This window comes from Balaenoptera ricei, chromosome 17 (genome assembly GCF_028023285.1).
Source record: "Balaenoptera ricei isolate mBalRic1 chromosome 17, mBalRic1.hap2, whole genome shotgun sequence".
NCBI classification, from domain to species: domain Eukaryota; kingdom Metazoa; phylum Chordata; class Mammalia; order Artiodactyla; family Balaenopteridae; genus Balaenoptera; species Balaenoptera ricei.
In genome coordinates this window covers 7,403,720-7,416,119 of record NC_082655.1, presented here as the reverse complement: position 1 = coordinate 7,416,119, position 12,400 = coordinate 7,403,720, and the positions used below count along the sequence as shown (strand labels likewise).

The window sequence follows — 12,400 nt, the reverse complement described above, 5'->3', positions numbered from 1 at the left end:
GTCTAAATGGTCTTAGGAGCATCTCTGACTCTGATCTTTTCGTATTATTACCCGAATACCTGGTCAAGCCCTCAGTGCTGCCTCCCACCAAGGGTGATGTGTCGGAAGAAGTGGCCAAGCCGCCTGCACCAGGCTCTCAAGCGCAAGCCTGTACCTGTGGGCTGATGCACAGAGCTGCGACGTCGGGGGATTCCTATCACATTATTTCACTCCGAATGTCCCCTATTCATTGAGAGAGGCACTCTCTCCCACTGCATTTTAGAAAGCATTCAGCCAGAGCTTTAAAAGATCAGACCCCTCGATCCGGTTATTGCACTGCTGGGAATCTAGCGAAGGAAAGAATACGAAATTCAAGCAAAGGTGCTCACTGCATGAGTTTCCACAATCGTTTAAGAGTGGAAGCTGCTTGAAGGTTCCAATGTAGGGAACTAGTTTGGACATTTTTTTTTTTTTAACTCACTCATTCACTCATTCATTCTTTCAAAAAAGTATTCCAGGCACTGGGGACACAATGGGGACAGAAACAAACACAACTCATGCTCCCTTGTGGTGCACCTTCTATAGTTAAGTGGTGGGCCAGCCTGGTAACCATATAAATGAGCAGATAAGGACCACCAGCTCCCTGTGATGGAAAAAGGCAGGATGCTCTAGGAGCCCAGGTCAAGGCAGACTGATCTGTCTGGGGGACAGGGAAGGCCGCCCTGAAGACTGGACATTTGAGCAGACAGCTGAAATATGAACAGGAGTTAACCAAGTCACGGGGAGGGGAGACATCCAGGAGGAGGAAGAGGCACCTGCAGGAGAGGTCAAGGAAATAAAAAGGACCCGGATGGCTGGAGCCCAGAGAACCAGAGGGAGCACAGAAGGGGGACCAGGCTGGAGAGGTGGCAGCCGTGGAAGACCCTGTAGGCCAAGTTCTCCTAACAGCAATGTGAAGCCTTAAAGGGTACAATCAAATTTTACAAAGAGCTCATTGGCTGCAATGTGGAGAGCTGAGTCGCGGATCGCGATGCTACAGCACTACAAAACAGAGTTCGTGAATAATTTGAGTAACAAAGGAAAGTAAGTATAATGGGATTAAGTATTAAAAGCAGGATACAAAATTGCAAATAAAATATAAACTCGATTTTATAAAATATATGGGCTGAAAAAAGACTGGAAGGAAATAACATTAAAAATATTAACAGTGCTTATCTTAGGGTAGTGAGATTACAAATAATTTTTTTCCGTGTAGATTTTCAGACTTTCGTCATACGAAAAGCCTCTTTCCTAACTGTTTTACAATTTAGACTATAAAATATTAATAGAATGCTTGACAACAGGAATACAGCCTCAATCTACTGATTAAATATTGAGTATATTTACCTGTAACTAGATTAGCATTGAATTGAAACCCTCCCCAACAGACCTTGAAATATTATGAAGATAATTAACTAAGGTCTACAGATCAACCTGGGTTGAGACAAGAATGATCTTCAAAATTAATTCCATTTCAGTTTTGCCAAAGGAGTGCAGATTTTTACAGCTTTATCGATTAATTCAGTTGCTCACATTTGCAAGAAGAGAGGAGTGAGGCTACAGATTAATGAAGCACCCAGATGACATGATGTTATAATTCAACAAGAGCGCTCTCCATGTATGTTATCCTTAATTCCCACCACTAAACTAAGTCAGATTCTACTGGACAATCTTGTGGCCGGTGTAAGAGAGGCTCAGAGGCAAAAGCATTTGTGTCCATTCACAGCAGAGCCTCGTCCAGGCAGTGGCCATGTCTATCCTAATCTCTCTCACATCCCCAGTGCCTGGCACATAGAAGGTGTTTAATCTGTTGAACTGAAGTCCAGTAGAAGGGCCTAGAGCCAACCCAGGTCTGTCTGGTGCTAGAGCTTACGCTCTCATCAAGAACACCTCATTTCCCCTCTTCCAGAAACAGAGGGAGCCCACTGGCACTGGCATTTTGTCTTTCCCCTCAGCTGGGAAAATGTGTACAGAGCTCAGGTGATGAGAGTTTGCTGATCTACGTCAGCAGGTATGCATCACAGCTGAGCTGGTGACCATGGGGAGGGTGGGGGGAACACGCAGGCTAGTCCCCTATGGGACGTCAACTCACCCAATGTATTTGGAGGACAGTTTTCAATGTCGATTCAAGTTTTAAGCACTCATATCCTTTAAGACGGCAATTTCAATTCTAGCAATTTATCCCACAGGAAGTCTTGAAGAAGTATGGAAAGAGGGAGGAACCAAAACCTTGTCCGTCAAGCAAAAACTGGCTATATATAAACTGTAGTGCATCTACATGACAGCAAACGCACTTTAAAAAAATATGTACTGAAAAGGAAAAAGTCAAGGTGTGGTAAGTTTAAAAAAATAGGTTGATAACAGTGCCTTTGGTATTTTGTGCTAGGAAAAAAAAATAACAAAATTAAAGTGCTATGTTTTAGTATATCATGAAAAAATTATGGTGGCCTGTGAACCACGCTGTCTATAGTAGTGACCACGACCAGAAGAGGCGCTATGGGTTACTGTAACTGCACATCACACGGATGTTGGAAACTTCTACAGGATGCTTGTGCTACTTTTGAAAGTAGGGGGGAAAGAGAGATTTTCTTTTTCATTATAAATTGTGGAGCTATGAAAATCAGCTAATTTACTAAGTAAGGCCTTGTTCACACCTCTTTTCATTCAGGTGAAGCATACATCTGCCTTAAGCAAAACGCTCCACCTTCCTTAAGCCGAGGCGCTGCGTTTCCCAAGCATGCTTGCTCATCTGCCGCGCACCCCACAGAGGCTGCCTGGGCTCAGCCAGCACTCTAGAGCCCAGCCAGCACTCTAGGGCCGTAATGGAGGGGCTGGTTCTCAGGTTCAGTCAAGAAACCAAAACACTTCACAGATGGGTTTGCACACAGCGTCCTGATAAGCTAACACGCCCGTCTCTCGCCCTCTGCAGCGGTGGCTGGAGTCACACAGAACAGACGCTTTACCTGCTCGACTTCATGGGCTGCTCATAGGGTGTCTGCTGGATGGCGTACTCCTGGTACCCCCTCCGGGGCGCCAGGTCAGCCGCCGCAGCCTCGGGGTCTGCAGCTCCTGTTTCCGGGGGCCCAGCCTCCACCGGAACAATCTTGGTAGCACCTGAGATGAAGGCACAACGCACCACGTATTAAAGAGGCGCCGTGAGGGCCCTGACCACACCCCTGCCCCCAGAGCAGGGGACAGACCTTGGGAAGCGTATTTCTTTACTGTGTGGCACCCATGCAAGGGACTAGTTTTCCTTCAGTTCACACCTTTGACTTGTGTGTTTGTATATGTGTACGCGCGTGTGTGTGTGTGTGTGTGTGTGTACGTGTGTATGTTTGGGGGGAAAGGGCAAGTTTTCCAATAATCAAAACCTTCTTCTGAGATACATTTTCACTTGATCTCTTTATTAAAAAACAAAAAAATAAATCCATATATACATACATGCTTCCCTGCAAGATTTCATATAGATCCACATGTGTTAAACTTTACGTAAATGTAAAACAGCATCAAGACAGAAGGGAGCGGTGGAATCAACTGTGAACAGGAATCTAAGCTGCCTGGGATCTGGTCCCAAATATGACATCACCCTCCCGCCTCTGGAGCTCTGTGTCCACCCTGTGAAATGAAAGGTCTGGAGTGGAAAACACAAAGGTCACCTTTATTCGTGCAAGTCCAGGATGTGAAACGATCAAAGACCGTGTATAGCAGCGTGTGTGCACGAGGGTACATGCACACGCACGTTACATATCAAGTGCACTAAAGAAAAGGCTCCGATCTACCCCTCGTTTAGCAAAGGAATAGCAAAGGAAATTAACCACTTTTCACCCCCCCCCCTTACAGAAATCTCAAAATACTACCATCAATTCTTAAGAAATCATTACAGAAACTTTCTCTAGAGACAGCTAAACACAGGAACCTCTCTCCTGGCATTTCCATTTCCCGGAATAACACTTCTCTGAAGTAGGGTGGGGCAGACAAAGTGACTTTCCAGAAACAACTTCTAGTCACATAATCTTATATGGCTTTTTCTCTACTGATTACCTTACCCTGCACTGAAGTATCAAGAGGCCTTTATTCAGCGTTTTCATTTTAAATAATGAGTTATCAATACTATTAGCACTGAAAAAAGATGGTTAAAAAGGCTCTAGCTGTCCTCAAAATCCTAAACTTGATTTTTTTAAATTTTATTTAACAGCTATCACCTCAAATGGATAGGAAAAAACCCATTATTATACTTTGGAATCTACTATCATAAACTGCTTTTTGTCTAAAGTATCCTTTCCTGGAAGAGACCTTTTTTTAAAAAGGGTAGTATAAGAAACCCACTGGCTATTTTATGTGAAAGGAAGAGGAGATAGGAATTTCTAGTATCATAAAATATATGATGAACCCACTAAAAAATGCAAAAAAAGAAAACAAAAAAGTTAGGTGGAGGGTTTTGGAGAAGCAGCCGACCTCCATCTGGTGCGAGTGGTCTTGCACTTAGGACGGGGACAGTAAGGGCGGGGAGGACATCCAGGAGAGGGGCTGGTGAGGGGGCAAAGAAAACAACACTCTCCTTGGCCACTGCTCCTCTGAGTGGCCACTCAAACGACAGGACAGGTCGTGGCTGCAGAGGTGGTGGAGGCAGCAGCAGGAGCGGCCCTCACTCGCTTTCCTCTGGACGCGCCCGTCCACCACAGCCCTGGGCAGTGACAGGTCAGCCTTCAGCCCAAGTTACTGGGTAAGTCAGTGGAGAGCCGGACGCTGATGAGGCCGCTCAGGATCACAGCCCCAGCTGCCAGGCTGCCTGCGGCACAGCCCCGCCCACAGAGTCCCACTCTGTCCCCTCCCGCTTGTTTTGCTCACCTGGAATCACTTCGTGAGCTGTTAAAACCACACTTATGATGGGCTTCTTGGCTCCGGAGATCTGCGCGGCCTCTTTTCCCGAGCAGACCTTCTGGACTTTCTCCACTCTCTGAGTCCGCAGTCTCTTCGGGGCCTTTTCTTGATCATCTTCCTTATACTTCTTCTCCAGTTCAAGGTCAGATTCGTTACCTAAGGAGCAAATACCAAGATGCACAGAATATCCTCCTGTGTCAGTGATGGAGTCAGGGAGTGCACACAACCCCAGCCCTTTTACGGGATGACAGTAAAGGGAATATACACGTGTGATACAGACATTGGTCCACGGTGCCGTGCAGGCCCCTTTACCACTTCGGGCATCATCTTTGCTTCTTCAGTCTTTCATGTGATTCAATAAATATCCTCCCCCCGCCACAGGCCACCATGTGGGCACGGAGAATACAGCTGACAGGGCAGGCAGAGCCACTCATCTTGTTTTCATGAAGCCAACCAGCCCACAGAGTCATCTATCAGCAATCAACACTGCGGAGAAGACGTGGTCTTCTTTAGATTTACAGCCTAAGAAGAAGTCGTTCAGTTACTCATCTTCCAGTTAGTAGGTGCCTTCCATGTGCCAGGCGTGGTGAACATAAAGGCTGACAGGGTTTTGTTATACAGCAGAAACTAACACACCATTGTAAAGCAATTATACTCCAATAAAGATGTTTAAAGAAAAAAAGAAAACAAGCTTAGCTACAAAATAAATAAATAAATAAAAGTAACCTAAAGAGATTGTAAAAAAAAAAAAAAAAGACTGACAGGGCACAGACCCAGACCCTGCTCTCGAAAGCCCTGCAGCCTGAGGGGTAAGAAACACTTCATATCAAAGTGAAGCATAAAGGAGTGCATGCTATTCCCAATTCCTAAGTGAGAAGGAAATACGGGGAAGGAAAGGACAGGAGTTGTCTCTTTCCAAGAATCACAGCCACAAACCTGAAGTAGCCTGCCCAAGAACTACTTCTTCAGAACATTCTAACAAGGAGACAGGACCCACTCGGCACAGCCCTGCGTTAGAGATGAACGCGGGGTGGGTGGATGGTCACGGGACAGGCACATGGCGCAGGCTTGGAAAGCGCTGGAATAGGGGTTTGTCAGGGAGGTGAAGTCAGAACCAGGAAGTAATAAAGCAGAAGCCGGAGAAATGGGAGAAACCAGAGGGAGACAGCCTGAGGCAACTCAGGAAGCCTGTGCTTCCCGTGATTTAAGCTGCCCACAGCCGGACCCACACAGAAACCCACCGATGGACACCTGAAGGCAAGACAGAAAATGGAGAAGTGCAAGCTCCTAGGACGGCATGCTGGCTGAAGGAAATCCCTCTCAAGACGAGGCCAGGAAAAAACTTGGCTAATGGCGCAGGTGGATCAAAACAAACAATTTTCTGTGTTCTATAAATGAGAGTCTTTTCGTGCTTGTCCCAATCATCCAGGTGCTTGAACATTTTTAGATCTGGTAGAAACAGTCATGGGTTTTTTTTAACTGCTGGAAAAAAGGTCCTTAGTCATATAATTAGTGTCAGCACCAAACATGATAACAGCAAACTGAAAAGAAATATTAGTAAATGAGATCATGATTCAGAGTGCACTCTGCAAGGCCAAAGGGAAAAGTCAAGACGGTTACATATATCCCCCCCTTGAAGAACACGATGACTCCTAAAAAGCTAAAGAACGGGGCAAAACAAGTTATCCCCAAAGTCACTGCCAATGCTTACCTGATGTTCTATGATTTTTGATCTGCATCGTGTCTGATTTTTGCTCTGCATCGGGCAGTTTTAAGAGATAAGTGTGCATAAATAATTATAGAATATACTGGATGCTATAAAGAGGTAGAAACATACTATGGGACTTTTTGCTTTTAAAAATGATGCTTTACTTTATAAAAGAATTCATCACAGATGACAATTCAATATGTGGATGACACAGCAGGAACAGATAACGTTTACATTAAGAAAACAAACAAACAAACAAACAAAAAACAAGAATTAGAGCTTGCCATAAGCTGAATCTGGGTTTACATCATGAATCAACTACAAAAGCCGAAAGCATACACACAGTGTCAGCCGGCATGACCACGAAGTAGCTGAAGCGATCATGCTGACACTCCCCACACTCTGCACTGGGTTGACCACGTCTGGACTCAGCTTTACGCATCGTGTGTTAAGAATACACTGCAGAACTGGGCGCACAAGGATGGTGGACAGGAGTGGAAAAAAGTCTGGAGGACTGAAACCCGCTAAAGACACGGGAGTTGACCCAGGTGGAGATGAGGAGACCGGATGGGACTCTGGTCTCTCAGCCCAACTATTACCACAGCTCCTATTCGTGTCCTTGCTTCAGCCACCCTGCCCGGTCCCCAGGACAACGAGGAGGCCGCTCCAGCCATTCTGGCAGCGGGAAATCCTGGACCCCAGCGTGGCCAACGGGGTCTGGGGTGAAGGCTGCCAAGGGCTTCTGGGAACGGTTTCCTTCCCTAAGAAAACCTCTCCTTCACTGGGCATCACTATGTCCACTGCCTGGAACTGAGGCAACCAGCCAGAACCTACAAGAGATCAAGGGAAAGCCCAGGTCGACGCCTTGAGGGTCCGGAATGAAGGATGGACCCTGGGACAGCAATGGCACATCTGCACCCCCCGATCCGACCTGACCCCACCCTGGAACCGCTGATCCCCATGCATCTGTGACATGGGAGAATGGACATTCCCACTTTCCAATTTGTTTCTAATTGATGCCTCTACTGAAAGTATCTCAACTAACACACTCTCCAAACCATTTTCCATCTTGACCAGAGAGTGAATCGTTTTTAAAACCCAAATCTGACCCTGTCACTCCCCTGCTTAAAACTCTTCGATGGCTTCCCTCCCATCTCCATGAGCAGAAAGTGCTAGATAAAGTCCTCCAAGATTTGCCATCAATCATCTCTCCCATGACCCCTGCACCCTCAAGGCCAAGATTCCCAAGCACGCACCCACGTGTACTCATCTGCTCACTCCTTCAGGCTCCAACAATACTGAACTACAGCCCCTGGAACTGCACGCAGGTCCACGTAACATCTAACACCCAACCCACAGGCCCCTGCTTGTCCAGATGACAGAGGCAGTTCAGATTTACACACACACACACACACACACCTCCAAGATATCAACATTATCAATGGTTGGACTTCCCACACTGCTTTGCAATTGTCTGTTTGGATGCCTCATCTGTGCTGTAACCTCCAGGAAATCAGGTCTGTGTCTTCTTGTTATTTTATTGAGCCTGACACAGACCAATAGCAGAGGACCTAACCTAGAACACAATGAAGACCTGCTCTGTTGTGCTCAAAAAGGCGAAGCTAGGACCAATGGGTAGAGGTCAGCAACAGACTTCACCAGAGGAAGAAATTTCCAGCAGTCAGAGCCATCCAACGAGGGAGGGGTGGCTTTAGAGATGCGTTTCTCAGGAGGGTTTTCGAGGAGCTTCACATAGCAATCGTGATGCTGTGAGAAAGACTGAACCACATGGGGGGTCAAATCAGATGAGCTCTGCATCTCTGAATTCTGAGACCCTCCCAACAGGGAGATGGAGCTGCTATGTAAGGAGGACGGCAGGAGAAAGGAGGTGGAGGAGCTGGCAATACGAGAGAGTAAAAGAAAATGCAGAGTAAAACAGTGGGCAGTGGGAGAAGATGCACCTTCCACCTCCTGGACGGCCACCAGCATCCTTCTGTGCCTGTGTGGGCTCTGATCCTCCCCGTAGCAAATGCCAGCAGGGCTCTCACTATGTCCCCAAGGCCCACACACGACCTTGGCAGCAGCTACAGTGGACACTCAGGCTCACCCTGCACCCCAGCGTCCGACCTCAAGCTTGCACAGGTGTCTTGTAGCATTCGAGCTGGGCCCCTGCAGCCCAGAGGTGGAGACGGGTCAACGTGGTGGGGACGACCCTCAACCAAGGAGGGATGGGAACCAATGCACAACCACTCTGGGCTCCCGACCTGAGTGCACACTTCTGGGACACATTCTGGAAGCTTCGAGATCCTGGCAGAGTCAAACGCCCAGTGACCACAGCTGGAACCCAGCAGCAAACCCTTGTCTCTCCCCCTTCCCTGTCTCACCCTCCCCACACCTCACTCCTGCTTCCTGGGATCACCACCCCAGTAACTGCCTGCAGCCAGGGCAGCTTGCAGGGAGCATAAGCTAAGTCACCCCCGATTCAAAACTGTCCCAAACGTGCACCTCCAAGCCCCCACGCCCTCCATCAATTCCCTGTGGCCCCACGCGACATGGATCCACAGCCCATTCAGCTACATTCCACTCTCGAGAGCTTCCAGCAGTTTCCACAGTAAGTTTTCCCACTGATCCAGGCACCACGTGGCAGACACTGTACAAGCAGCCTTGGAAATGATTCTTGGAGTTATCTTAACCCAATTCCTTGATGACTGGAGCGCGGTGGAAAGAACACAGCCGCTACAGAACAAGAAGCGTGTGCGTGCAGGAAACAGCAGGTAGTTCCGGGTAAAACGCCGCATATAAGAAAGGGGAGCCGAGAGGTGGAAGAAGGGCAGGCGGGGACAGGGCATGAAGACCCTGGACGACAAAGGCAAGTGTCTCCTGTAGAGAAATGAGGGTTCTCTGCCCCATCCCTGTGCACGTGTAGCCCTGTGCCCGGCCCACTGCAGCCCGCAGGACTATCTATTCTCATCCCCAGCAACAGGTCAAGCACGTAGAAGGTGCTACACACTTGTGTGCAGAAAACAGGGAGGGTGGAGGGAGAAAGAGAAGGACATCTGAATAAAAGTCTTGTGGGTAATTTTGTGCTCACTCCCTTTGGACACCAAAGAAGTCCTCATTTCCACTTGACCTGCTTGTTTGGGGATTTCCCTGCATCCTCACTTGACCCATCTCTGTACTTTTCCAAGTTGCCACTGAATCGCTCCTGCATGCAGCCCAGGAATCCTGCCGGCGCCCGCATCCCTCCCTCGGCTCACCTGCACCACGGTCTCCCACACGGAGCTTCTCCACAGTCCCCTGCTCCAGCCACTCTTCACCACGTGCCAAGGCGGCACAGAGGAGAAGCGCAGCAACAGGCACGTCTGAGTCTCTGCCCGCTTCCTACCCACCAGGCTGTCCTCTTCCCAAGTCTCTCCCTCCACTCTGATCTCCTACCCTGGTGTTTTGGGATGTGCTATGTGTAGCGTCTGCTGCAGAATGAGGTAGAGGGTCGCATCTCTGGTTTCCAGCCTCTAGAGGTAATTGGATTTAATCAGCAAAGGTCATCACTAGTCCGAAAGTCCCAGGACCTCATAAGAACTTCCACTGACAAGTCCTGTGGACTCTCCGCCCACATCTCCCACCCAAACTAGCCCAGGATGGGCCCGCTCTCCAGGCTCACGGAGGAAACACCCTCACTCCAGACCTGACGCTGCTGGAGCCTGAGACAAATTAACCCACCAGGCTCTGTGGACACACTCACTTTTATTTGTAGGACTCGTCCTGGTTGTGACTCAGAAAGGCCAAGTCCACACTGGGTCTGACTCCAGGTCTACCTCTTCAGTTCCTCTGCCTGTTTGCTAGTTATGACCCTCTCCTCAATCTGGTTAAGGATTCATGTCAAGTAGTGTTCTTCTGAAAACAGAATTTCTATTTCTAATACCAAGTTCAACAATGATTCCCTCATACTTAATAAGACATTCTCTTTGTGAGCTTTTTTTTCCCTTGTTCTCCCATTTCCAAATTTTCTCAGGGTCCATCTTCAAACAAACCATCATTTCGACACAAAAGAAAGAAATATTTACTTGTAAATTATCCCAGCACTACAGAATGTATTTGTTCTTTACCAGCCACAGTCACTCAACATATACTTATGGAGTGCCAGGACCTGTTCTAAGCATTTGTGATACTGCAGGGTACAAAACAGAGAGAGACCCTTGCCTTCTGGAGTTTACGTGCTGGTGGGTAAAGACAGACAATACAGTTAAAACATAATAAATAAGTAGATTACATAATATATCAGAAGGTAATTTTTAAATTTCTCATTTTACCTGAGCCTGGTGAAAGAGCACAGGCATTTGGAAGATGAACAAGTCTGAATTTTTTTTTTTTTAAGAGAACCATTCTTTAGAGGGCCCTACTCCATTCTACAAAGGAAAAATAACCTTTGATCAGAATCTCATAAAATCAAAATAAAAAGAATCTTATAAAATCATCTGCCCCTTTTACAGGAATAAAACAAGTCTGAATATTTATGCGGTGTGGTCCAGTGCTCTAACAAACACATCTCACATGACCAGTTTCTACTGATGGGGAAAGCAATTGTGACAGGGCTTGTTTATTTACTTGTTGACTTTGTTTCTGGTCTGTCCCCTAGACAGTGTAAGTGCAAGGCAGCGTGGCAGGATTGAGCCCATTTTGCTGGACACCTGCCACCGGGCCACTACCCTGAAGGGCTCCGTGAAGTGGAAAGAGATGGGTGGGACCTCACCTTCACAAAGCGGGAGAGTCAGCCCTTCATTAAACAGATTACAAGTGAAGGCCTCTCAGACGCCTGGCCCTGTGCTGGGCTCTGGGGGCCCAGAGAAGAGCCCGGCCTGTCCCTGCCCTCGGGGAGACGAGCAAACACGGAAGGCTGACCCACCCATCATAAAGCCCCTCCCGCCATCTTCTCCTTTAGTCCTTGGGCCCTAGAGAAGCTGGACTGTTCCTGAGCCCGTTACAAACACCCCGCATCACTCCTGAGTCCCTCTGACTGCAAAGCGCGGGCTCCCGGCTGCCCTGTCCTGCCTCCGATGGGCCAGGAGGAGAAGTTTAGACAAAGGACCAGAGAGGAACCAACAAACAGCGGGCCCCGTGGTGAGAGGCCGTGGTCAAGTGGCAAAGCCTAGTGCTGTCCTACGGGGACCAAGAGGACAGGGGTCCTGGCCGGTCAGCCGAGAAGTGAGGTCCACGACCATTGCTCTGCTTCCTCCGTGGGGAATGGTGCTCAGCTTAAAGGCTCTTCGTGCACCACGATGCCTGGTCTTATTTCTAAGAAGCCCCTCTCCTCCCCCCTCCTCTCTCTGACAGGGCCCTGGCCCATCTGTGCTGAAGGCTGGCTGAGAAAATAAAGGCTGGCACTTGCTCAGTGCGTCCTCAGCTGAGTCCCCAGAAGCGGCAAGAGGCCATTTGCTCCTGATCGCCATGCAGATGAACGGCCCACCTGGGCGCCCGCCTGCCCGCGTGAACGCACACAACGCGCAGGGCCGGCCCAGCTGGCAGCGCTGGCGCAGCAGACGGCCGCTCCGGCCCCCGCTTCCAGGGCCAGGCGCTGACGTCCTGTCGTGCGCGGCGACGGCGGCCCGCTTCTCCTGCTCCACAGCCACGCTCCTTGCTACAAAGAAGCAATTCTTGGAAAGTGAAGAAAACTCGAGTTTCTGTTCTGTTCAAACTGGTAAATGTCTACCTTCCCTGCACTGAGACAGACTAAACCCTCTGGCAATGAACAAGGCTAACTGAAGGTGGCTCTTCTGACACAGTCGGAGAACCCCA

The 12,400-nt window shown here is 48.5% G+C and overlaps 1 protein-coding gene across 9 annotated transcripts in view; it reads right to left on the bottom strand.

Annotated features, from left to right (window-relative positions):
- Positions 1–12,400, bottom strand: part of ZFAT (zinc finger and AT-hook domain containing) — a 271,720-nt gene that overhangs the window by 107,888 nt on the left and 151,432 nt on the right. For all 9 annotated transcript variants that reach the window (XM_059902251.1, XM_059902247.1, XM_059902249.1 and 6 more), the window contains 2 exons: positions 4,867–5,055; positions 2,982–3,132 (listed from right to left, as the gene is read on the bottom strand). In XM_059902251.1, the coding sequence (XP_059758234.1) occupies positions 2,982–3,132; positions 4,867–5,055 (340 nt within the window). The remainder of the gene's footprint in view (positions 1–2,981; positions 3,133–4,866; positions 5,056–12,400) is intronic.